This window comes from Chelonoidis abingdonii, chromosome 8 (assembly GCF_003597395.2).
Source record: "Chelonoidis abingdonii isolate Lonesome George chromosome 8, CheloAbing_2.0, whole genome shotgun sequence".
NCBI classification, from domain to species: domain Eukaryota; kingdom Metazoa; phylum Chordata; order Testudines; family Testudinidae; genus Chelonoidis; species Chelonoidis abingdonii.
The window spans coordinates 9,788,544-9,815,960 of NC_133776.1; the positions used below are offsets into that span (position 1 = coordinate 9,788,544).

Below are 27,417 nucleotides of genomic sequence, written 5' to 3' on the forward strand. Positions count from 1 at the left end.
GGGTACACATACCTCCGGGGATACTCAGAGGTCTTCCAGGAGATACTCAGCTCAACTAGATCAGTGTTACTCAACCTGGGGGTTCCAGAGAGAGAGAGAGAGAGAGAGTGTCCCCATCACAAGTGCAGGGCCAACATTAGGGGGAGGCAAGCAGGGCAATTGCCTGGAACCCCATGCTACTGGGGCCCCCACAAAGCTTAGTTAGATGTTTCAGCCCTGCCGCCTGGGGCTCAGGCTTCAAAAACGGCTCACAAGTGAAAAACAGCTGCAAGGATCACACTGAAGTGTAAGTACAATATTTATATTCCAATCCATGTATTTTCTAAGATGTGGTAAAAATGAGACAGGAAGCAGCGTTTCAGTAACAGTGTGCTGGAACACTTTTGTGTGTTTATGTCTGATTTTGGAAGCAAGTAGCTTTTCAGTGAGGTGAAACGTGGGGTCGGGAAGACACATCAGACTCCGGCATGGGGGTCCAGTAGCCTGGAAAGGTTGAGCCCTGAGTTAGGAGGACAGGGGGAGCCTCCCTGGACTCCAGTAACCACCAGGGGGGTCCTGCAGGTGTCTCGCTTATTCCCACCACATCCCATGGAAACTATGGCACGGGGGGACGGGCCCCTCATCTATTCCTTGGGCACCCTAATAATCGCTATGGGTGGCAGGGGTGTCCCCTTCCTGGCCCCCTACAGCCCGATCATGGCTAGAGGGCAGGGGGGGCTCCCCAACAGTCGGGGGGGCCCAATGCGGGGAGCAGCGGCGCCCCCCTGAAGGGCGGGGAGCGCCCGGGGCAGAGCCGGTGCGGGGCGCCTCAGGGAGTCGGGTACCCGCTGCCGGGCCGCCGCACTGCGCATGAGCGGGAGGCGGCGGAAGGGCCCGTGAGGAGCCGGACTCGGAGCTGGAGGAGCCGCTGCCGCCTCCGGAGGAAGCAGCCGCCGTCGCCGCCCTCAGTCTCCGCCTGAGCCGGGAGGGGAGAGGCCTGCACAGCCCCCAACATGGTGAGCGCCGGGGGCAGCCTCCTGGGCCAAGCCGCGCTCCGGCCCCCGGGCCCCCGCCGAGCAGCGCCGCTATGCGGGAGCCGGGGCCTAGTCGTGGTGGCGCCGGGGGGAGAAAGTAGCAGGGGGCAGCGCCGCAGAGGCGGCGTCTGCGGAGCCTCCAGTCCGGCCGGGGGTCACTGTGGGGCCTCGGTTCGGCTCAGGCGGGAGGTGGGCTGGGAGCGGGGCTGAGACCCCCTTCAGCTCAGGGGGCGGGGGGGCTGAGACCCCCTCTTCAGTTCAGGGGCCGGGTGGAGGGTGGGGGGGCTGGGACCCCCTTCAGCTCAGGGGCTGGGGGGAAGAGGTCAGGCCCTTCAGTTCAGGGGCCGGGTGGAGGGTGGGGGGGCTGGGACCCCCTTCAGCTCAGGGGCTGGGGGGAAGAGGTCAGGCCCTTCAGTTCGGGCGGGGGCTGGGACCCGCTCTTCAGCTCAGGGGCTGGGGAGAGGTCAGGCCCTTCAGTTCGGGGGGGGCGGGGGGCCTGGGCTGACGACCCTTTCAGCTGCAGGGCTGGGGGAAGAGGTCAGGCCTTCAGTTCAGGGGGGGCGGGGGGCTGGGACCCCCCTTCAGCTCAGGGCTGGGGAAGAGTCAGGCCCTTCAGTTCATGGGGGGCGGGGGGGCTCTCGGGGGGGGCTGAGACCCCTTTCAGCTCAGGGGCTGGGGGGAAGAGGTCAGGCCCTTCAGTTCAGGGGGGGGGGGGCTCGGGGGGCTGGACCCCTTCAGCTCAGGGGCTGGGGGAAGAGGTCAGGCCCTTCAGTGGGGGGCGGGGGGGGGGGGGCTGAGACCCCTTTCAGCTCAGGGGCTGGGGAGAGGTCAGGCCCTTCAGTTTCGGGGGGGGGCGGAGCTGGGGGGGGCTGAGACCCTTTCAGCTCAAGGGCTGGGGAAGAGGTCAGCCCTTCAGTTCAGGGGGGGGGCGGGGGGCTGGGACCGACGCTTCAGCTGCAGGGGCTGGGGGGAAGAGGTCAGGCCCTTCAGTTCGGGGGGGGCGGCGGGCTTCGGGGGGGGGCTGAGACCCTTTTCAGCTCAGGGGCTGGGGGGAAGAGGTCAGGCCCTTCAGTTCAGGGGCGGGGGGGGGCACACTGGTCCCCTGGAATGGCATATGAGGGGGAGGGTGCTTTGGGGCTGACTGGGCACCTTTGTGGGGAGGGTGACTCAGTAACCTTCAGTTCAGTGCTGCAGAGAAGAGGTAACTAGGGCTCTATGGGGAGAGAGCAGGAACTGCACCTCGGGGCTAGGTGAGGGGGTCTGTGGCTTGGGTTGAGGGGGCGCTTTGGGAACCTGCATCTCAGGGAGGGTTTGGCAGGGAGTAGTCCAGGCCTCTCCACAGCAAGGGCTCAAAGGAGGGATTCCCTGTATTTTTGGGGGGATTCAGGTCCCTTGGGTTTGGAGTTTTTGACTTCATGGGCATTTTAGGGAGGTTCAGTTTTTTGTGTCATTGTTGGTTTGGGTGGATTCAAATCCCATTGGACATCAGGAGCTAATGGAGATGCTTTCCCCAGACTCAGTGCCCATTGTAGCAAAGCAATGTCACTGGTAATATGGAGGTTTTTGAGGTTCATCGAGCTGGAGTCTTCCTGGAGAGTTTGTGGGCATTTACTGCATAGACCAGGGATTGATCGCTTTCACATCAGCATCAGGAAGGGCATTCTATCCATTTACACTTTTTAATTTGATTTATTTTGGTAATAGCTAATGATTTCTGGTATACAGTGTGTTTTTAATTTTTTTTTTTTTTTTTAGGATGAGAGTATCTTGCTATTGACGTCTCTCACATGTTTTTGTGTGCTCAAGTGGACATGTGTTAGTGTCATACTTTTTTCTAAGGCCTCATCTGCACACAAAAGTTGTTCCACTTTAATAATATTGGCATAATTAAAGTGGTACTGTGCTTCTAGTAAGGATGTAGATTTATTGTTATAAATATGTGAGAAGGGGATTAAGCTATAAAGGTATAAGACACCTTTACAGCGCTATAACTGCATCCACACTAGGGGTTGTACTGGCATAACTATATCATTTAAAAAAAAATCACACCAACATAGTTAAACTTGTGTAAAACAAACAAACAAAACACCTGTGGTATTCCAGGACATAGATGATTGGCGTGGCATTTAGACCTCTTGCACTTCACTTTTTTGTTGTCATTAGAAATCCTTAATAAAAATTGAAACCGTTTACTGAGCAGTTGTATGAAGTTTCTTTTTGTGCAGAACAGGTTTTCTAAGAGAGATTTTGCAGTTGAAGGGTGAGGTTGTTCAGGAATCTTAGTATAACTGCATGCTTTTTGGAACTCGGTCAGTGGTTTTCAACCTCTTTCATTTGTGGACCCTTAAAATTTTTCAAATGGGGTCCGCTGACTGTGTCTAAAGCAGGGGTGGGCAAACTCCTTTGAAAAATCTTACGCATAGTCTGTGAACCCCTAGGTGTCTGCGGACAACAGGCTGAAAACTCGTTTTCTATGGTAACGACAATCTTTTGGGAATCCTTTAGACCAGGGGTAAGCAAACTACAGCCCGCAGGCTGCATCCGGCCTGTGGGATTGCCGCTCCCAGAAGCGGCTGGTACCATGTCCCTGAGCCCCAGGAGGAGGAGGGGGCAGAGACTCCACACGCAGCCCTCGCCTGCAGGCATTGCCCCCGGCAGCTCCCATTGTCTGGGAACGGAGAACCGTGGCCAGTGGGAGCTTCGAAGGAGGTACCTTCGGGGGAGGGCAGTGCACGGAGCCCTCTGCCATCCCTCCCCAGGGGCCAGAGGGATGTGGTGCCAGCCGCTTCCGAGAGCAGCACGGGGCCAAGGCAGGCAGAGAGCCGTGCGCGCTGCCCCCTGGAGGCCCTCAAGGTAAGCAAGCACCATGCTGGAGCCTTGCACCCCAATTCTCTCTACACATCTGCACCCCAATCTTTCCTGCCCTGAGCTCCCTCCACACCCCGCACCATCTCTGCACCCCAACCCCCTGCCCTGATGCCCCTCCTCTCCCCCACCCCCCCTGCCTTGAGCCTTCCTCACACCGCACCCTCTCCTGCACCACACCTCTCTCCTGCATTCCCAACCCCCACTGTTCTGAGCCCCTTCCGCACTCCGCACCTCCTCCTGCACCCCCAATTCCTTGCCCCTGACCCCTTCCTGCCAACTGCATTCCCTCCTACAACCTGCACTCCCTCTCCGCCACCCCAGCCCCCTGTCCCAGCCCTACATTCATGGCCTCGCATGCAATTTACCCACCCAGATGTAGCCCTCGGGCCAAAAAGTTTGCCACACCTGCTTTTAGAACACAGTCAGCGGACCCCAGCTGAAAACCACGGCATTAGATATTTGTTACTCTAGCACGTGTTTGTGCTAACATTTTATAAAAAGCATCTTGTTAATGGCTTCACGGAAGTACAATAAACTAGAATACCTTCTACTTAGGTCTTTTGAAGCACTTGGCTTTAGGCCTATGCCTCATAACACAACTGGATATGCCACTTATAACCACACACAGGTGTGGTTTGGTTGTGTATTCATATAATCAACACCTGGCTTTATGATTTAGAGACTGTAATTTAATCAAAGCATTTGTACAATTAAATATGACGAGGAAGCAATGAGACTATATTATGCTGTGGTTAGATCTCCTGAGGAAGTGGCAGAAACTTATTTACTTTTTTTTTTTTTTTTTTTTTTTTTGACATTACACCGAACAGAAGACTAGAAAACATTATGTATGGAACAATGCTGTATTGACGCTGATGGACTGGGTAATCTACTGGGTTTATTATTATATTAATTTGTATTATAGTGGTACCTGGCCGCCTCAGTCATGGACCATGGCCTTGTTGTGCTAGGCACTGGACAAATAGGTCTTTTCCAGCTTTAACTTGTTTGATTCTACAATTATGTACTAATGGCTTGTTAATGTCACCATGAACTTCAAAGTAAAAACACACCCTCATTATGAAATGGTTAGGATTTCTTGTAATACTACTTGGGTAGAAAGGCTCTGATTCTGCGAACACTTATGCACGTACTTGTTTTTATTACTGTGAATAGTCCTATTTAAATCAGTGGGCTGTTCACAATAGTAAAGTTAATTACATGCTTAAGTATTTGCAGCACTGAAGCCTAACCCAGAACTACAAACTAATCTTATAATGTTTATTCAACAACATACATTGTTTACTGTCTTGTGTATCTGCACGTGTTCTCTAAGAAATGCTTCTCTTGTGATAAAATGGTAAATATATAGTTGATTATGACAAACTTCTTGCAGCAACAGGAAACTGAAATTCTTGTACAACTTGAAATTCTTAATGTTTGACATCTTCTGTAATGTCTTGTTTCAGTTCATGGCATCATTTTACAGTTTAATATCACCCTGTAAGTTGTAAGATGATTGTTTCATACGGCTATTTGGTACCTATATGGTGAATATTTGTGTGTATAATAGTTTATTGCTTGCACATCAAATTCAAACCCAACTTATTTTCCTAAAGTAACATTTGTAGATTCAGCATCTGCATTTAGGATCAATTCAGGCCACTTCATCTGTATCTTAAAAAAGAGATGGCCAAAGGATATATAACTTTGTCCTTTCTCAGCTTTCCAAAGAGTCCATTGGATTCATGTTTATATAGTTCCTTTTCACCAGAGCTATCTTAAGATTGTTCAGGAACAGGGGCTTCTGTCAGAGCATTGTGTGATTTAGTGTGTAGTCCACCCTTGATTCTCTATCCACATTCTTGCACTCCTGGTAGAAGTGTGTCCTGTGGAAGCAGCTATATAGGGGCTGTATAGATGCTTCTAGGCTGGACCAGAATTTTGGGTGCAAAACAACTATTATAGTGTTATTGTGCACCTGCTTTTAGGGCAAAAGTGAAGAAGGACTGAATTCAGCACTTACTCTGCCTGCTAGATTAAGGGCTTGTCTACACTGGCACTTTACAGTGCTGCAACTTTCTCGCTCCAGGGTGTGAAAAAACACCCCCCTGAGTGCTGCATGTTTCAGCGCTGTAACATGGCAGTGTAGACAGTGCTACAGCGCTGGGAGCTATGCCCCTCGTGGAGGTGGGTTTTTTACAGCGCTGGGAGAGCTCTCTCCCAGCTTTGGTGCCACGACTACATAGCCATGTTAAAGTGCTGCCGCAGCAGCGCTTTAACGTTGCTAGTGAAGACGGGCCCTAACTCGGAATTACCTCAGTGACTCTCAGAGCTATTACAGTCTCTTGGTTAGGTAGGTAAGAATTGTATAAATTGCCATGAAAGATTATCCAATTACACACACGCATTAATTGAAATAACCTTAAATTTGTAAAACAAATCAAGGAATGTCAGAAAACTTCAAGATAACCTTGCTGGTGTTCACACCCTTTCTTTGAGTGGTTTATGTTGCTGGACCTTGTGAACGCTTAATTCTTGTGTTGCTGAATTGAAAGTGAATGAATCTTATTTCACTTAAAATACAGTTTTTGTTTTTGTTTTTTAAAAGTGTCCTTGCTCTCTTCCTTTTATCTTCCTTTCCCCAAACCACCAGAGAAGAGAAGGTGTTTATCAGGTTATGACTATTATTATTGACTAGCAGGATATGACTGTTACTAGTACAGAAAATACTGTGGGGATTGATTTTTGGTAGTGCTACACTTTAACTTGGACTTTGCATTTGTCTTTAATTTGCCATGCACCCATATTCCATGGCACTAGATGCATATATTATCCCTCAGTAAATGTGTAGCTTGTTGTGGTAATAAATATTTCTGTGATCAGTTTTTATGCTCTCAACAAATATGATGAATAAAATACCGCTTGATGCAGTTTTGCTTTTTATGTTTTACCAATTGTATATGTTAATAAACACAGACAAGAACACTTATGGTTATTTGCAAGTGTCTGATGCATTCTTTTGACGGATGTAGCACAACACTGAATGTTTTTAATTCTAAAGAAAAGTGAAGAAATGCTGTTATGACCATAAGAATACTCCCATTAAAGTGCACACAAACATTTCACAAATCAGGACCCCAGAACTAAAAGGTGATCGTACCTGCCGATGCTAATATCTGCATACAGTGCCTTCAGGTTATTCAGTGTTTGACATGAAGTCACTGTAGTGTAAGGGGCTCTCCTGCATGCAGATTATTCTGTAGGGTTCACAGGCAGTTTATGTACCCTTAACATAAGAACTGATTTTTTTCTAAAATGCAAACCAAGATTTTGCAGAAGTTGATGCTACTTACTTGGAAAAGATTCCTATGTAGTGCATCTATGTGAATTTTTAGGCCCTAATTTAAGACACCTAATAAAGATATTAAAATATTATAGTTAAAGATGTAACCTCTAAATAAGTTCCAGTGCCTGTGTTGCTATGAGCTTTTCTAAGCTGCAGATTGACAACTGGCTAAAGTTTTATGAGTGTTCATTGCTGCTATTGGGATCCCTGTGGGTAGCTGTGAAACTGACAAGAAGAGGTAGGCATCCAAAATGTGACACTGGGAAGAGATTGGAATAGCGGAGACTCCCATCACACCTGGGCCAGAATATTGGTTTGGTGGAGATGGTAATCGAACAAATACTCTCTGCCTTCTGGAAGCCAGAGGGATGTGAGATGGGAATTCTTCAAATTGATCAGATGCCAACTAGCTGGAGACTACACACAACCTCTGGGTAAGTTCCAGGGGCAGCGTACTGGAAAGAAGTCCATGCTTCCATTTCTAAGCAGCATGGAAGAAGGGGTGTTGACTTGGGCAGCGGGGCCACTCATCTTTATTTAGTGATCTAGCTATTGTGTGTTCGGCAAATGTTTAAGTCCGATATATGAGGGTGATGGTGAGTGGGTGGCTCTGGGAACTATTTTAAAAAAGTTCCCCAAAGCAACAACTAAGATCTATGTTCCCATCATTCAAAGAGCTATATAAACACACAAGAAGACATGATCTGTGTGCTGTGTTTCAGTGTGGAGGAGGAAGGAGATGGAAGCTGGGTCACATGACAAGAAATGAGCTGATAAAGGATGAAGATAAGAACTGCCATACAGGGTCAGACCAATGGTCCATCTAGCCAGTATCCTTTCTTTGACAGTGGCCAGTACCAGAGCTTTGGGGGGACGTACAGAACAGGGCAGTTTTGGACCCATCCACCCCTATCTTTCCCTCCTGGCTTCTGGAAGTCAGAGATGTAGGGTCAGTGTGAGCATGGGGTTACATCCCTGACCATGTTGGCCAATAGCCATCAGTGGACTTGTCCTACATGAACTTACCTAGTTTTTTGAACCCAGTTATGCTTTTGGCCATCACAGCATACCATGGCAATGAATTCCACAGGTTAATTGAGTGATGTGTACAAAGTGCTTTCTCTTGTTTGTATTAAACCTGCTGTCTGTTAATTTAATCAGGTGGTCTTTTGTATTGTGGGAAAAGTTAAATAACACTTCTCTAGTCACTTTTTCCACAGTATTCTTGATTTTATAGACTTCTGTCATATCCCCTCTTCACTGTCTCTTTTCTAAGATGAGCACCTCTAATCTTGGAACCACAGGGTTAGAAGAGACCGCAAGGGTCATCTAGTCTAACCCCCTGGCAAGATGCAGGATTTGTCATATCTAAACCACCCAAAACAGATGGCTTGCCTGCCTCCTTTGAAAACATCCAGTGACGGAGCTTCCACAATCTCCCTAGACCATCTGTTCCATTGTCCTACTGTTCTTACCGTTAGGAAATTTTTCCTGAGATTTAATCTAAATCTGCTATGCTGTAGTTTGTACTCATTGCCTCTTGTCCTGCCCTCTTGTGGCAAGAGAGAACAACTTTTCTCCATCTTTTTTTTTATGGCAGCCTTTCAAGTATTTGAAGACTGCTATTGCGTCCCCCCTTAATCTCCTCTTTTCCAAACTAAACATACCCCGCTCCTTCAACATTTGCTCATATGGCTTACATTCCATCCCTTTGATCATCTTTATCACTTGTCTCTGGATCCTTTCCAGTTTCTCTACATCCTTTCAGAATTGGAGACAGTACTCCAGCTGAGCCGAGTAGAGAGGTACTATCACCTCCCGTGATTTGGGTTGTTAATGCAACCTAAAATTGTATTTGCCTTTTTGGCAACAGCATCGCATTGTTGACTCTTGTTGAGATTGTGTTGCACTACAACTCCCAGATCCTTCCCAGCATTGCTGCTATGAAGCCAGTTATTCTGTTTGTACATTTAGTTTTTTTCCCTAAGTGTAGCACCTTACATTTGTTTTTGTTGAATTTCATTTTCTCTGTCACCCAGTTCTCCAGTTTATCAAGATCCCTTTGAATTTTAGCTTTACCCTCAAAATGTTAGCAAACATACCTAGCTTTGTGTCATCTGCAGATTTGATTAGTGTGCTCTTTATTCCTACATCCAGGTCATTAATAAAGATGTTAAATAACACTGGACCCAGAACAGATCCCTGTGGAACCCCACTTGAGACCTCCCTCCAATCTGACATCATTCCATGAATAGTTACTTTTTGTTTGCAATTGTTTAACCAATTAAATATCCACTTACTGGTAGCTCTGCAGAGCCTGCATTTCTCCAGCTTACTTAATAGAGTATCATGTGGAACTGTGTCAAAAGCCTTGCTGAAATCTAGGTATATTATGTCCACTGTATTGCCTATATCCACCAAACCAGTTACCTTGTCAAAGGAGGAAATCAAGCTGGTTTGGCATGATTTGTCCATAGTAAATCCATGCTGGCTGCTAGCAATTACACTTTCATCCTCTAGGTACTTGCAAATTGGATGTTTTATACATTACTCTAGTACAGGGATTGGCAACCTTTCAGAAGTGGTGTGCCGAATCTTCATTTATTCACTCTGATTTAAGGTTTTGTGTGCCAGTAATACATTTTAACATTTTTAGAAGGTGACTTTCTGTAAGTCTATAATATATAACTAAACTGTTGTATGTAAAGTAAATAATTTTTTTTTTTAAATGTTTAAGAAGCTTCATTTAAAATTAAATTACAATGCACAGCCCCCTGGACCGGTGGCCAGGACCCGGGCAGTGTGAGTGCCACTGAAAATCAGCTCGCGTGCTGCCTTTGGCATGCGTGCCATAGGTTGCCTACCCTTGCTCTAGCTTCCCAGATATCGAGGTCAGGCTGACTGTTGTGTAGTTCCCTGGCTCCCCCTTTTTCCACTTTTAAAAGATGGGGCACTATGTTAGCCCTTCTCCAGTCTTCTGGGACCTCTCTTATCACCCATGAGTTTGCAAATATTATTGCCAGCCTTTTTGACTGCTGCTGCACATTAAGCTGAAATTTGCAGAGAACTATCCACGATGATTCCAAGATCTTTCTTGAATGGTAATGGCTAATTACAATTGTAGTTGGGATTATTTTTTCTAATGTGCATTATTTTGCACTTATCAATGTTGGATTTCACAGCCATTTTGTTGCCTGGTCATCAAGTTTTATGATATCCCCGTGTAACTCTTCGCTGTCAGCTTTGGGCGTAACTATCCTGAATAGTTTTGTATCACCTGCAAACTTTGCCACTTTACAGTTCACTCACTTTTCCAGATCATTAACGAAAGTTGAACAGCACAGGTCCCATACAGATCCTTCGAGCCCCTGCTGCTTAACTCTCTCCATTCTGAAAACTGACCGTTTATTTTTACCCTTTGTTTCTTATATTTTAACTGGTTACTGATCCATTAGAGCACCTTCCTTGTTCTCCCATGACTTTTTAGTTTCCTTAAAAGTCTTGGGTAAGGGATCTTATCAAAGGCTTTTGGCAAATCCAAGTATGCTGTCTTGGCTGAATTACCCTTATCCACATGAGTGTTAAAACTCTCAAAGAATGTTAGTAGATTGGTAAGGCATGACTTCGCTTTACAATAGCAGTGTTGACTCTTCCCCCAACAGTTATGTACATCAGTGTCGGATAATTCTGTTTTTTACTATAGTTTCTACAAATTTGCCTAGTACTGAAGTTAGACTCACTGGCTTGTAATTATTAGGCTCACTTTTGGAGCCCTTTTTAAAAATTGGCATTACTTTCCGGTCATCTGGTACAGAGACTTGTTTCAGTGATAGGTTATGTCGTAGTACAGATAGTTGTTCTTCAGTTTCGTATTTGAGTTCTTTCAGAACTCTTGTGTTAATACCATCTGATCATGGTGACTTATTACAGTTTAATTTATCAGTTTGTTCTAAAACCTCTTCTTCTGACCTGTTCATGTATGTACTTCAGATTTGTTGCCCTAAAAGAATAGTTCTTATGTGGGTATCTTCCCCACATCCTCTGCAGCAAAGACCAATACAAAAAAATCATTTAGCTTCTTTGCAATGTCCTTGTTTTTCTTGTGTGCTTCCTTAGCACCTATGTTGTCTAGTGGCCCCACTGACTGTTTGGCAAGCTTCCTGCCTATTAAGTAATTAAAAAAATGCTTACTGTTAGCGTTTGTGTCTTTAGCATGTTACTTCTCAACTTCTTTCTTGGCTTGCATTGTTATACTTTTATGCTTAACTTGCCAGAATTTGTGTGCCTTCCTTTTATCCTCACTAGGTTTTGACTTCCAAATATGGCCACAGTATTGAATGGCTTTGAAGGTTAGGACAAGAAGTTTGAATTTGATGTGGTTGAAATTAGAGAGCGCTTGGAGGGATTCAGAGAGAGAGCAGTGACATGGTCAGAATGGGCAAATTGATCTTGGCAGCTTTATGTTATATAAGGATTGGTAAGGCTGATGACTCTGTCAAGGGGCCAGAGAAGAGAAATAAATAGAAAATATTGCCCAATTAAATGTATTATAGAGCTTTTATATCTTTCTCTGAAGCAGTATGGTATTGGCCAGTGTCAGAGACATTGTCCAACTAGACCAGGGGTGTCAAACTCCCTTTTGTTGGGAACAGGAGCAAAAATTCATTATCAAAACTGATAAGTAAATTTTGCAGTCTTGTGCAGTTTCATAATGTCTCATTAGTGAAGTTAAATCCTGTGTTTAAAGAAAATGTGTTCACTTAGAATTCATAAATAAGACTTTTTTCATTCTTCCCCCTTTCCTCTGGGGGAATTTCTCTCTTTCTGTACCCTCTTTTAGGAAATTATCATCTTCATCCTGTTCTTTGGAGGCAGGAGGTACTAGGGAGTGAAGTGGAGAAGATATCATGTCTCTGAGCCCAGTGCTAAGGGGTGGGAGAGATTGATAGAGAAGAGGAAGGCGAGGCTAGAAAAGAACTTCTCTGTGCCAGGCTTTGTGGTGTTACTTGTCCTCCTGCTCCTCCCAAGCGGTGGCAGTTTTTACAGGCATCTGTGTGGTCAGGCATGAGTTTCCTGCTTAGTGGCTCCCTCTAGGCTAGATTGTCTTTCATTTCAGAGGAAGTTGCAGGCTAAAGGACAGGGTTCTCGGTGCCACATGGAACAGGTGGGCTGTTTGACACCCCTATTCTACACAGACAAGAGGTGTTTCAGAATTTTCAGTGTTATGCATAAACATCTATCTAGGTTCTTATACTGTGCTCATCACGTAAATTTGTGATCTAAAGGAATGGTATCCAAAGACCTGAGTTTGTATTTTTCTCCTTATCCAGAGGCTGATAGAATGTATTAGAACATTCAATCTATTCATTTATCTCACTTTTCACTGTCTTTTTTTTATTCCAACAGTGATAGCAGACAGACTTTTATTTAACTGACTTCATGTTACTAGTATGTTCCCTTCAAGTTGAGGAAGAGGCATGTTAGCTAACCTGAATTGGGTTAGCAAGTATTGTATCTGTCTCTAGTTAAACACAGGAAAGGCTATAGGGTGCGGTAGCCTCTCTATTGAGCATTTTAAAATAAGGGTATGGCTACACTTGAAATTTCAAAGCGCTGCCGGGGCAGCGCTGCGGTAGCAGTGCTTTGAAGTGTGAGTGTGGTCACAGTGCCAGTGCTGGGGGAGAGCTCTCCCAGTGCTGCACGTAAACCATATCCTCTACTGGTGTAGCTTGCAGCGCTGGGAGCTGCGCTCCCAGGTCTGTGGCACTGATTACACTGAGGCTTTACTGCGCTGTATCTTGCAGCGCTCAGGGGGGTGTTTTCACACCCCTGAGTGCAAAAGTTGCAGCGCTTTAAAGTGCCAGTGTAGCCAAGTCCTAAGTCTCTTGAAACTCAGTTTCTCTAAATACTTTTAAAAAGTGCAATATGCTTTGGAGCCTGTTGCCTCTTGAGATGTGGCTTATTTTTAGTGCAGCCAAATACGAGCTGTAACAAGATATTAAAAACTTGGCAATAATCTTCTCTCTTGCAGTTCCACACCAGCAGGCTTTAGGAGAGCTGCCCAATGTGAACAGAGTACGGAAGCTTTTGGGGAAAGGCTCCTCCAGTGTACAGGGCCTTTGAGGTGATAGAAGGAATCTCAGATATGCCAACAGAAATATGCTCCATGGTGACATAATCAGAAAAAGTGGATGTTAAATAATTCTAATAATGAAATATTCTGAAAGAGAAAATGGATTAGAAATGAATTGTAACACAGCTTTTATTAATCTGTTAAAAATTAATCTGTTCTAGTTTTATTTAAAAGGCACTGAATTGTTACTAACATTTAGGTCATTCTGGATATAGGAAAATTCTGAATGAATGAAACACATATAGGCATATATTAAAACTATACAGTAAAACCAATTTAAGCTACAACTTTTTTACCAAGTAAATTGCTATTTTATTTTTTGTTTACCTTTTTCTGTAATTCACTGCATTCCCGTTGAAGCTCTTGCTCAGCTTTCCCCTGACCTCCCTTTGCTTTTTATATCATTACTCTTGGGATCTTCCATCGAACCTTGTAGGGATTGCATGGTAGAGAGCAGGGCCAGCTTTAGCAAGTGCAGGCCCTGAATTGTACTTACCCGGCGACACTCCTTGTCTTTGGCAGCACTTCGGCAGCGGGTCCTTCACTCGCTCCGGGTCTTTGGAGGCACTCAAGGACCCACTGCCAAAGACCTGGAGCATCGTCGGATGAGTAAAAATTAAAAAGGCGCCGGCGCAGGGCCCAATTCTGGGGAATTGGGCGAATCGGCCTAAAGCCGGCCCTGGTACAGAGCATATAAATTATCTTCCCTGTGATTTTTGTATTTAAAAATATTTGACTTACAAATACAAATGTTAAAATTATCATAAGTGTGCAAGGTACTTTACATAGTGAGTAAAGGCTCCAGTCCTGAAGAGTTTACCGTCTGATTGCCCAATCTTATAACTGACTTCATATGGGAACATTGGCCTGAGTGTGTGGAATTATTTGCAGGATTGCAGCCTTGATCGATACGGGCTTCCTGGTATTACTAATGGGGAGGGAGGAATGCACAGATTTGGAGTTGCCATCTTGGTTTCTAGGATTTTTTTCACTACATTCCACAGCATATTATATATGTAATATTACGAAAGGGTGGATTTGATTTAAAAACTAGTCAGGAAGCCCCGATTTAATCATAGATTTCTACATAAAAGTGCATTCTTGTTGGTTGTTATAACCTTAATACATATTCTTCACAATTCAGAGATAGATGTAGGCTTTATTTTTAGAAGGTACGTATTATACATTTTTAAAGTGATTTATTTTGAATTTTTTTCAGATTAGTTTTACAGCTATATCAGAAAATGAATGACTGGTCATTTCATTTACCAAAAGTAAATTGAAGCAGATATTTATGGAGTCATTGGGAGGTGAACTATCTCCAATTCAACAAGTTAATCATTCATATTTGGAGGATTTTCTTGCAGTGCTGTATTCGTAGGAGAACATCACCAGACGGACATTTAAATTGTTTTATTTAACTAAAACAACAACGTTATGTATTTTGGATTTTTTTCTCCAACAGCAAACATATAATATTTTAACAAAACAAGTATATGAATTTTTGAATGTAGTTAAACATTTAAGTTTTTTAAAATCAGGTTTGTTTTTGATAAAATTGTTTTAAACTAAAATAGTTAAATGAAATAATTAAAAAAAAAAAACAACAAAAAATTAAATCGACTGTGTCAGCCAGGTCAACATGAAAAACTTTAAATACTGGCTTCTGCAGTTAACTCAGTCGTCTTCACCTTCACTTTCCTGTTTGTTCATTATCAGGAAAAGAAAACCAAGCTTTCTTGCTTTTTCAGGTCCTAAACGATTTCTCAGTTGGAATGAATTAATCCAAAGGAAGAAAATATTCTTTCTACACTTGCAGAGGAAGCTACTGCTGTTAAAAGTGACATTATCACTTCAGCAGTCTCTGAATCCAAGTGCTTAAGTGACTTCCACCAGTTCACTGGTGGGACTTTCTTTAAAACATCATCAGCAAACACACATTCCTTGAATAGTTCTTATTCCCAAACTGGGTCTCTTTTACGGCCTACTGCCATTATTGTTTTTCCCTTTTAGTGAGAGAATGGTATGGAAGATCTCAAATCAATGAAGGCTATACTCAGAAATACCTCAAGGCTTGAGGACGGTGCTGCTCAAACAGTTTCACTTTCGTTTCTACAGGGTGTCCCTCCCTTCTCACATTTATCTCCAGACTTGTCCTTGTCCAGATCTATTCCGCCACCAACAATCTTCTATTCATTGAACTTTTGAATCTTTGCACTTTTAGAGAAAGGTAAGGGATTGACTCTGTGTACAAAAACTTGCAGAGGGACAATAGGGTTCAAGTCTGTTATTTCTCACCTCTATATTTTATTTAAAAACATTTTTGCTGTTAACAAGCCCATTATCTCTTGAGACACAAATCACAGTCTGAGAACTGCAAAACTAAGCATCTCTGATGGTATTTTGTAGACTGAGCATTGAGTTCCGTTGGGTAGATAGAAAGATGAACCTAAATAATCTACAGAAGCCCATGGAACACCATAAGATTGGGTCCCTAATCCATGAACTATTGGAACTCATTTACAAAACTTTTCTTAAACATTACATGAATATATTGTCTCATACTTTAGAATTAGAATTTATAATCCCTATTCCATGATGAGATATCTTTGAGCTATAATGTATCTTAATTAAAACAATCTTTAGGCAGGTTTTTTCCTCAAAAAGCATTTTATCAAAAAATCTGATTTTTTTTAATTAAAAAAATTATTTTTATTCACCCTGTTACAAATTTTGTACTTCCTTTCTTAAAAACTGATATTAAAAAAAAAAAACATATTTACCTCTACAAGTAATCATTCCACATTGTGCTCGATGTACATGGGTGAAACTTTGACCCCAATCCTTGAAGGCACTGAATGCCTCCTGTGATGTGCTGAGCTTCTGAAAGTCCTAATTTCAGTAATTGAGCGTGCTCAGTATCTCACAGGAGATGCTCACCAGTTTGAAACATTGGGCACTTACTCTACCATCATCTGGGCAGTACTTATTCAAATGGATTGATCTGTCTGCAACTGTTCCTGAAAATTTAATTTTTAACATACATTGTGGGAAAAGGAGCAAAATATGGGAAACTTGTTTAAGGCAAAACTTTATATAAAGCTGAGAGAATGAAGCAACATATTCTCTATGTGCCAAGTTCTTAACTGTTAACATTTTCAGATGGGGGTTTTAAATAGAAATGCTGATTGTCTTTCTTTTGTAATAGCATAAATGGTCTCCACTGTAGATCATATTTAAATTTTGCTTATGTGTGCATTGTTGTACTCAATAGAATGTGTAATACCTAGGCTGCAAACTTATGTTAACTACTTTTGCGAGTGTATCGAGTATTGGTTTTTCGCATCATCCACTCAAAGAGTTGTTGAGCAGCATTAAATTGGATCTGACTTTTGAGTTAGAATAATTTGGAATCTGAAGCTCTGGTTATACTTCCTAATTATGTAATTGGATGCAAAACATACCGTGGAATTGGGTTTCTGTTCCCACTCCTTTAAAAATGTTCATTCTTTGTCTAAGAATAGTGTATGTCCGTTTCAGATCTTTGCCTCCCCCCGCCCGTGGTCCTGAAAAGGAGTTTGGCAATCAGATAATGCTATGATTGGCATGATATAAAAACGTAGATAGGATATAAGATGAAAAATTGTAAGTTTGGGAGTATGAAAATTTGGGCTTTATAACTGAGTTTTGTTTCCTAAATTAGAACGGCACTTTTTATTAGTAGGCTTCAGCATGTTGATTAGAAAGCTTTCTGCTTTGAAAACGTTGACTCGTTTTTTAAATTGGATTGAGGTTCAGTGAAATCGCTGGAAGAGACTCCATTTTCATCAGTAACAACTGGGGTAATATTTTTATAATGTACTTCGGGTAAAAATGTCTGATCTGAAATACTAAGCACTCTTTAGTCCTCTCCCCCACTCAAAAGCAGAATCATTGAATCCAGAATCACATGTTGCCTAATAAGTTACTGGACTCAAGAAGTTGGTTTAATTTTGGACTTAAGTGGAGAGAGAATTTGTTGGTTTAAGCATGATAACTCCTTAATTTTCACTGTGACCCTGGTATGTCTACACAGTGCAACATCGATCCCCCCCCACACACAGCAGCAAGTCTCAGAGCCTGTGTCAACAGACTTGAGCTTGCAGGGCTAAAAATAGAAGTGTAAACATTCCGGGTCCAACCCATGTCCAAATGTCAGTACTGCTATTTTTAGCACCTTAGCCCAAGCTCGATGAGCTCCAGTTTGACCTGGGTTCTGAGGCCTGGTCTACACTGTGGGGGAGGATCGATCTAAGTTAAGCAACTTCAGCTACATGAATGACATAGTTGAAGTTGACGTACTTAGATCAACTTACCATGGTGTCTTCACCACGGTGAGTCGAGTGCTGCTGCTCCCCCGTCAACTCTGTCTGTGCATCTCGCTGAGCTGGAGTACAGGAGTCGATGAGAGAGCACTAAGGGATTGATTTATCACATCTAGACTAGACACGATAAATGAATCCCCGCTGGATCAATCGCTGCCTGCCTGTCTGGCCGGTAGTGAAGACATACCCTAAGGCCCCGTCTAGACTACGCGCGAAAATCGATCTTAGATATGCAATTTCAGCTACGAGAATAGCGTAGCTGAAATCGAATATCTAAAATCGATTTACTCACCCATCTTCACCGCGCGGGATCGATGTGCGCGGCTCGCCATGTCGAATCCGGAACTCCGTTTGTTTTGGTGGAGTTCCGGAATCGATCTAAGCGCGCTCTGGGTTCGATATATCCCGTGTAGACCAGACGCGATATATCGAACCCCGAGCAATCGATTTTAACGCGCCGAAACGGCGCGTAGTGTAGACGTAGCCTAAGACTCACTACTGCTTTTTTTGCTGAGCAAATTTTGTCACTGTATTGCTTTAGGCAAGTTGCTTAACCTTTTTGAGTCTGTTTCTGCTTCTTTAAAATAGAGACAATACCTACTTTGTAGAACTGTTGTGGGGATTATATAATTATTGTTAAGGACTTAGAAAACAAAAAGCGCTATATAAATGTTTGAAGATGTTTCATTTTTCAATTTTCAGCTTTCACTATTTTTAAATGCTAGTATTATCTGAATTGAAGATGCAAACTAGTCTGTCAACATCTGGTGAATTTTTTTTTTTGCATGAGGAATGAGAGTTTTCCAGATTACAGCAGACTTAAATTTTATGCATTTCAGTTACCTTTCTTTGTCACACATAACATTAAAAATTGCTTTTGCTGTAAGCTGAGAACTCAGTATCTTCTAGGCAAGATAGATTTTAAAAGATCAGCCTTTTAAATAGGAACTGTATGTGCATGTGTAATGCCTCATCACTACAACTTATTGCCTATTGAGATATTGTCAATTTTAACATTTTCTGGATGGTTTGGCTAGGGGATTTGTATGATGATTTAGTTGATAGTTTTGCCATTATATGGAAGATCTGGATTTGAGCGTACCCTTGCATTGTGCAGCCAGACGGGGTTGAGAATACTGAAGACACTGCTGACTTCTTCAAGAAAACATTATGGTGCACACAGTGTTGTTTGTGTGCATTCATAGGAAATCGGCAATAATGTTTTATAGAAATGTATCTGTTTATACCTATTCAGTTGTTTGTCTTATAGTATGCCTAAAAAATGTCCACGTGTAATTTTTAAAAAAAGCATCTTTTGATATAACCAACTGTAAGAAAAACAAGGTATGTATTAAGAATAAAGAGCATAAGTTGTGGTCTGACTGTTTAATTTTTGTTCGGGAGAGAAGTTTAATATATTGTGAAGATTGTAATGGAATTTGGAGGTACTTTATATTTTTTCCAGTAATTAGTTTTCGTCTCAATATTGTCTTTTCTAACTTTCCTAGAACAAGTTGAAATCGTCACAGAAAGATAAAGTTCGTCAGTTTATGATCTTCACTCAATCTAGTGAAAAGACTGCCGTGAGTTGTCTTTCTCAAAATGACTGGAAGTTAGATGTTGCAACAGACAATTTTTTCCAAAATCCTGAACTTTATATACGAGAGAGTGTTAAAGGATCATTGGACAGAAAGAAGTTAGAACAGCTATATAACAGATACAAAGGTGGGTGCAGTGAGTTCTAACAATTATACTTTTTAGATTATTTTATTTGCAGCTGCTAGTTTATAGATTATGTGTGCATCGTATGCTTATAACTGGGCTACTCTACTTAAATTTAAACTGACCCGTACACACTAACTTTTATGTAACTAATAATACAAGACCAGTCTAGAAAAAAGCAGAGATACCATATATATAAGGCCACAGTACTGCAAAGACACACATGCTTAACTTCATGAACTATTGACTTAAGCATGTGTGTAAGTTTTTTGCAAGATTGGGGCTTAAACTTGGAGCTTCATGTAGTGTTACCCACTTGACCCCTTGATAGCCAAGCTTCTTTAGATTGGTTCTTTTGTGGGTAACATATCACTCCAGACTTAATCCTTGACAAAATAAAATGGCATATAGGTTGGTCACTCAGTCAAAAAGGTGGAGTGAGGATGGGGAGTCACTTCAAAAGCAACCCTGTAGTTTTATGAGACCAATGCAGACAGGGCAGGAAAGAGTTGGTAACACCCACTGTGGCCTAACTGAAAATGTCATCAGTTGAATGTTTGGCTGAATAATGAACAAAGTAAGGCGTAGGGGGTTTGCAGCGATAGATTAGATTCTAGTTAAAAAAAAAAAAAATTCTTCATGTTTTAGTTTAAAAAAAAAAGAGATTTGCATTGTCATCTTTACATTTTCTGTTAGTGTTAAGATGTGTGCTGTTTGCATAAACATTGTGTAATACACATACAATTATCCTGAAGTCTTTGCTGGCTTACATCAGTAAAGGGTTATTACCTCATTTTGAAATGTGAAGACCTCTTTTCTAGTCCAGCTATTGACTTTTCATGAAATGCTGGGGGCGGGGGGGCGGGGAAGAGGACACATGGCTGGATGACTTGGATTTGTTAATGAGGCAACAAAGTCTTTGCCTTCTAGGTTCCTATATCCGATTCAGCTCAAGTGGCTAATGGCCAAAATTATAGCTGATTGATGTCAAGTTTAGTAGTTTCTTGGGAGAGCCAATTTGGTTGTCTCTAAATCCATCATTGGAAGTGGCACCCACATTGGCAATCTTAGCCAAGAACTTGAGTGTGCATTGAGGAGTGAACTGCCTTCATTTTCCTAGCGTTAGAGCTTGTCTACATTAACCTGGAGGGGAACTAATTGCCTTCTTGATAGAGGAAGTTGAGCTAAGTTGGATAAGTAGAGTGAGGGAGCTCGGTTGTGGAGAGACTGTAGAGCAGACAGGCAAAGTTCCTGCAATTTTTTTCCATCCACGTGTGGAATAAATTTTTTATGTGCACTAAGTTATGTGCAGATGTGTGCCACCAGTAGAAACAAAAAATCTAGGTATAATATATATTATAAAAAAGTTACCATGGGAAATAATTACTTCAGCCAGGACAGGTTAGGCATTTTAGAACTCACTAACCAAAGAATTAAATTTAAGTGTAAGAGAGATAAAAATTATGCTTAGACCAGTCAAAACACTAAAATAACACACTTTGAAAGAATAAAATTTCAGAGAATATATGTGCACTGCAGGAAGTACCAAGAAGTAACAACAACAATAATACAAGTATGTGTTGGGAGGTGAGTGTGACACAGACACAGACATGGGTGTGTGTGCTGGCTGCTGGGGAAGCTTCTGAGACACGCCGTGCGCTATCTCTTTAAGACACACACTGAAAGCTCTCCTGCTCTGTCCTGAGCCCTGTTGTCTTCCCTTCCCCGCTCTGCAGAGATAGGGTACATGGGCAGCAGGAGCGAGTGGGGGGAGAGTATGTGAGAGAGAGCAGAGACTGTGTGAACTCACTGCTGGGGAAATCTCAGAAACAGTGCACTGTCTCTTTAAGAAAGGCAGTTAGTCACTCACTGTTCACCGCAACAGCCCCTAGTCCTGAACCAGGCTGTGTCCCCTCCCCTGCTCTGCGGAGATGGGGTTAAGAGGCGGGGGGAGGGGGATACCTAACGTCAGCACCCTCCTCCCCCTGCTCTGCACAGCCAGCAGGAGGGTCCCCGGAGCAGCTGCAGGACAGAGCAATGTGGTGGGAGAAGCACCTGAACACATGCTGCCGGCTTTGCCTGCTCTGCTAATCAGCTGGGCAACATTTGACTCTCTCCTGGGTGGCTGCCCAAGTACGCAGCTTATAGGGAACGCAGGAGATGGGTATCTCAGACAGAAGCCATGGACAAGGGCTTAACAGGCTGGATACAACCAGGAAACTACAGTGAAGCCTGAGGGTGTGGAAGGGCTATTAATTTGAGGTCTTGTTTGAATCTTTATTTGGACTTTTTTATACTACCCCAGAAGGGGTCTAGATTTTTACGTGACTTGACCAGAAGGTCAAACCACAGAATACCCTAATGGGAAATCGGGAGTGGCAAGCAGAAAGGGGATGCAAGAGGCAAAGTTCTCTTCAATGTCATGTCCAGACACGAGGCAGTGCGCGAGAGGTGGGGACACATGTTTACACATGATACCTGAAGGAGGATTTAGAACTCCACTCTCTGAAAAAAGAGGGAAATACCAACTTCTTTTAAGGCGAGTTGTAGAGGGACAGATTAAGAGTCTCTTTTCTTCTGTTGGGACAATGGAGTACATCGTCCACATGCTGGCGGCCCAGTAGGAGCAGATGCATGCTCCTTTGTTGTACCTACTACAAGGGCAGTAACAACAGCAAGAGGCTGGACAGGCTCAGCAAGAACATTTCCTGCAATGCCTAGAAAAGTGGACCCCAGGGACCTGAGTGGTTTTTGGAGAAGAGAATTCTGCCAAACTGGTGTCAGGCCTGGCAAAGTTGGGCCCAGATGTTGACCCGGAGGGATTTTTCACACATTTAAGAGGGTAGTGACCACAGTAGGTAGCCCGTCTTTAGTAGCCCTATTCTTCTGATGAGAAACTCAGGCGGCCTACTAAGCTTTGTCTGACAGCAGGCACTGTCATACAAAATTGTAAAAGATATTCTGGATAAACTGGGTCTGTGCACAGAAGTGTATCATCACCAGTTTAGGACAGAGCCTTTCCCCTGAGTGTGCATCCTAGAGTGGTAGCACATTTATGAGATCTGGCAACACAATGGTTGCAGCCTAACACAAACTCATTAGACAAAGTGATGAACCTTATACTTCTAGAAGAGTTCCTAAGGATCTTGTCTGTGGGGGCCCATAGATGACTCCAGAAGTTTTGTCCAACTTCTGCCAGTGAGGCCATCATGAGTCCAGAGACCTACGTGGAAGGTGATAATGCTGAGCCACCTGAACGAAGGTGTAGGTCAAAGGGACCATTCTGAGGGAGGCAGTGTGAGAGAACCCTGACTCTGGGATGGCAGGGGAGACGCATGGAGAGAGAAATTCGTAGACAATTCTGTACTTACGAAACTGGAGGAGGTAGTGGCACTCAGAAGAATCCATTTTTCTGTTTCTGGTGTGGCCAACTGGCTGATAAACAGAAGGATTGCCCAGTCACGGAAAGTGACTTGAAACGTTCCCTCAGTAGGGGGCAAACTTCAGCCTACCAGGTAACTGCTAAAGTGGCTGGACAGGAAATGAAAGGATTGATTAAGTCTGGGTGCAGACAGAGTGGGGAGTAGTCTCCTCGTAGAATAGATTGGCATTTGCCAGTGAAACTTTCACGTGTACCTGGAAGACATGGGTCTACCCGACTGCAGAGGTAGAGATAGAACTACAAGATTGAAGGAGCAAGCTGAGTGTCAGCATTGTAAGATACCTCTCCTGGTCCATAATTGTAGGAAGAGACTGGCCTAATCCGCTGGCCCTATTACGAAAAAGAGGAGTGCTCGGATCTGTTGACCATAATATGACCATTACCCGGATGTGTGGTGTTGGGCTGCGTGGCCTAGCAGCAAGGATGAGGAGCGAGGACTCATAGGCTGGTGGGAGCTGATTGAGAGACTCAGGGCTTGGCTACATTGGCGCTTTACAGCACTTCAACTTTCTCACTCAGGGGTGTGAAAAAAACACCCCTCTGAGCGCTGCAAGATATGGTGCTGTAAAGCATCAGGGTAAACAGTGCCGCAGCGTGGCTCCCAGCACTGCAAGCTACACCCGATGAGGAGGTGGTTTACGTGCAGCGCTGGGAGAGCTCTCTCCCAGCGCTGGCGCTGCAACCACACTCACACTTCGCGGCAGCGCTTTGAAGTTTCAAGTGTAGCCATAGCCTCTGAGAGGAGACATCAAGCCCTGGCAACATAGTTACGTGAGACAAACTGGGAGCTGGAAGAGGTGAAAGCATCATGACAGAAAATAATGGCGGAGGCTGTAAAACAAGAGCAAGAACTGGTTTGGACAAGGATGGCATATGAAAAGAAGCAGCAGCACTGTATATCATGGAACCAAGTGACAGTGGGGCCTCAATCTCTGAGTCAAGAGCAGGACCATGCAGGGGAGAGATCGAATTGGGCAAATTTGTGGGAAAGCATGTCCTTGTGAGCCAGTCATGGTGTGAAATTAACCTTGCTTGATTTTTTTTTTCCAACCTCCACCATGTGTGTTCTGTATTTTACACTGTGGAACTGCTTCAGTCTCAGAGGTGACGGCCACAGCAATTGTGTAAAGCTTTTGTGTATAACAAAAATAAGTACCTGAAAAAAGACTGAGTGGATTAATAAGTGGGTGTAAATCAGTAAAAACTGAATTCCTTTAATAAAAAAACCTGGTAATTTATCAATGAAAATCAATAAAAAATGAAAACGCAGAACACTATCTATACAGTATCTGTTCATTGGATACAGAGAGGATTTCACTGTACAGAGCTTTCATTCCAATAACAGCCACAAGCCTTAATGTTTTCTTACAAATGGAATCTGAAGTGTAAATTTTAAAAAAGTGGTTAAATATCTCGTTTTAATGTGGCTTATTCCAGAGGTGATTTTTGTGCATGTATGTGTTTGTGTGTTCATATGTGAAGGAACTTACTGCTTCAAAATCATTGAAGATTTAATGTTTGTTTTTAATCTTTTTATTGTATTCCAAAGATCCTCAAGATGAAAATAAAATTGGCATAGATGGTATACAGCAATTTTGTGATGACCTAGCACTTGACCCAGCCAGTATTAGCGTACTGATCATTGCATGGAAATTCAGAGCTGCAACACAGTGTGAGTTCTCAAAGCTGGAATTTATGGATGGGATGACAGAATTAGGGTAAGTATGCAGCAGGTAAAAGAAACTTAGCAGTGTAACATACTGGAGAAAGCAGGAACTAAAAGAAAAAAATGTCCACTTTTAGCAATTCAGAACTGAATTATGTCTTCTCAAAATTTGTCTAGTATCTGCCTTCTATGAATATAGAAATACATCTTCTATAAAATTGGCAGAAGTTATAAGCGAACCCAAATAAAGGGCAAAATGCTGCTTTCTTTAAACATGCAACTAGTCCCATTGGATACAACAAAACAAGCGAGTAAAAGAAGGATTTGGCCCAAAGGCCAAAATGTTTGGGGCCGTTTATCTAAGAGTGTAATTTCTTTGCCCTGCACCAGAGCTCTAGTTTTTGTTTTCTAAGAACATTCAGACAGACTTTTAGTTATTCTAGATTACATATATCTGATTATCAACTAGCTTCTTCAAATGCCAATGTGAAGAAACATTTTTTAAAAAGCAGCTGGAATTGTTACATAAACAGACTTGTTACAGACTTGCTGAAATTAGTTTGCATAATCCTTCTATATTAAAGCAACTAAGGAGTGTCCATAGTAGATAAGGTTTTAAAAATAAATTTAGCATGTTATTTTGACAAAATGAATAATACACAGAAAAACTTTCTTTTTAAAATACAGATGTGACAGCGTAGAAAAACTAAAGGCCCAGATTCCTAAAATGGAACAAGAATTAAAAGAGCCAGGAAAATTTAAGGATTTTTATCAGTTTACTTTCAGTTTTGCAAAGAATCCTGGACAGAAGGGTTTAGGTATGTATTCTTAATTGTAAACACTTGTGATATAGTTACTAGAAACTGTCTCTAATACTTACTGTAGTAATTGAAACTATTACTGTGATCCAGTTAGACTAGCCGTGGGATAAAAACATACTTCACTGTGGTAAAAAGATAGATGTCAGAACTAATGTGAAGGTCAGTGCCAGATTTTCAAATTCATAGAGATTTCCTGTGGCCTTATGAACTGAGTGTTTCAATTTAACACGTGAAGGTGCATTCTTCTCTTCAGAGTACAGTATGTGCAAAATTCCCATTAAAGTTAACATGTTATGATTTAGTACTAAAAATATAATTAAAACTTTTAGAATTTGCAACAATGAGCAACCATGACCAAATAGCCTAAATTTCAACTATAAGTGTGAGTTTGTATATAGGTAGAGACTTGCACAAAGTCTCTCATACCACCAAAAATACATGTAAATCTCTTTGCAAAGTACAATTGAGGTATTGCCAAGTAATTTCCACATAACAGCCATGATTAGATTTTCTTCTCATTGCATCTATAGTCAAGATCTTAGGCACAATCCAGGGTTTGTTGGATCTATAGTTTTTCTCTTTGGAGAAAGATTGCAAAATGAGGACTAATTCCAGAATATAGAACTCAATCTCTCTCTCTCTCACCCACCCACCCACCATGGTTTCTATAATTTTATTTCAGTGCTTCCCTCTTGATAGTCATAACATCGAGTGTCCAAGTGAAGTGGAAGAGGTACTCACTAGGAAAAAGTCATTGGAGGGAGGGTGTAGTTTGTTACTAATAATTACGGTAAATGAAATAACTGTTAATGCAGAATCATAAAAATAAGGGAATGCAAAAGCTAGATTCTAACAGTAGTATTAACTGGGCCAGAATGCACATTTTGTATGTTTTATTATTTGCATTTTATGCTATTATAATGTAGCTACTCATTTAATCAGAAAGTCAGGAATAGAAATAGGCCATACGTACAATGCAATTAAGGTTCCAAAAGCAACTCCTATTTCCTGATTTTCTGTAATTTGAACTCTTTAATGTTAAAGAATGGACATTAATTTTTTTCATTTATGAGGGGAATTAGGGCAGTGAAAGATCTGCAGCTATTTTATTTGCGGCTTGCAAACTTTTATTAATTTCCCCAGTGGAAGTTTCTTGAACCAACAAATGTGCACAGTATTTCACATTTGTGCATGGTGAACCTATGTTTATGTTCTACTGTATGTGATAAATCTGCAATTTGTACATGGACGAATCTTTGTTAAAAAATTAGCAATGTCTGTTCTCCATGAGGACACTGTGCCAGTCTTCAAACTTCTCCTGTACTCCCAGTAGGCCTGGCTGGGTATTTCAAGTTAGAGTGGAATAAGTGGTTTTCACTACACAGAGACCGGTTGATGTAAATAACACTGCTGTATAGATGTATAGGCTGAGTCTACTTCCATGTGGAGTCAGTTGCAGAATTGGGGTTGAACATGGAAAGTTTCAACCTTAACAGTGAATTTTACAGAAGAGTTTGTGTTTGAGAGAGAGATAATATGGAAATAATTTTGCAGCCTGAACCATAACAATAGCTTCTGATTACCATGGGGATGTTTAGAATTTATATAGTATTTTCAGTTTTCAAATAGTTTTGCAAATGTTAACTGGTTAATACTCTGTAACATCCTTGTGAGGTAGCTATCACCTTTATATAATTACTTTTGGAATAGAGCCATGAAAGTCAAGTGATTTTTTCCTCAAAGCTTCAGAACACACATGTCAGAGCTGGAGGTATATCATAGGAGTTCCTGACTTCCAGTTCTGTGCTTAGACTACACCTCTGATTTCCTCTGTCCACAGTTCTGTCACAAGGAGAAGCCTATTAGTTTATTTTCTTGCTGGCTTATTTCCATACAGGACTGAGCATATACAGAACAATCAATTAAACATCCTGGGAACGATAGATAATTTGTTTTTGAGACCTCAGTGAAAATGATTAAGCAAGAAAAATAATCCCTTTCATTTTCCTTCAGCCTTCTTATTGCTTCTTCCGGGGGGC

General features: G+C 42.5%; 1 protein-coding gene across 1 annotated transcript in view; it reads left to right on the forward strand.

Annotated features, from left to right (window-relative positions):
• Positions 1-849: 849 nt before the first annotated feature.
• DCUN1D1 (defective in cullin neddylation 1 domain containing 1) overlaps positions 850-27,417 on the forward strand; it is a 35,625-nt gene continuing 9,057 nt past the window's right edge. The window contains exons 1-4 of the mRNA XM_032784851.2: positions 850-995; positions 19,236-19,452; positions 24,441-24,609; positions 25,245-25,375. Of these exons, the coding sequence (XP_032640742.1) occupies positions 993-995; positions 19,236-19,452; positions 24,441-24,609; positions 25,245-25,375 (520 nt within the window). The 5' untranslated portion in view covers positions 850-992. The remainder of the gene's footprint in view (positions 996-19,235; positions 19,453-24,440; positions 24,610-25,244; positions 25,376-27,417) is intronic.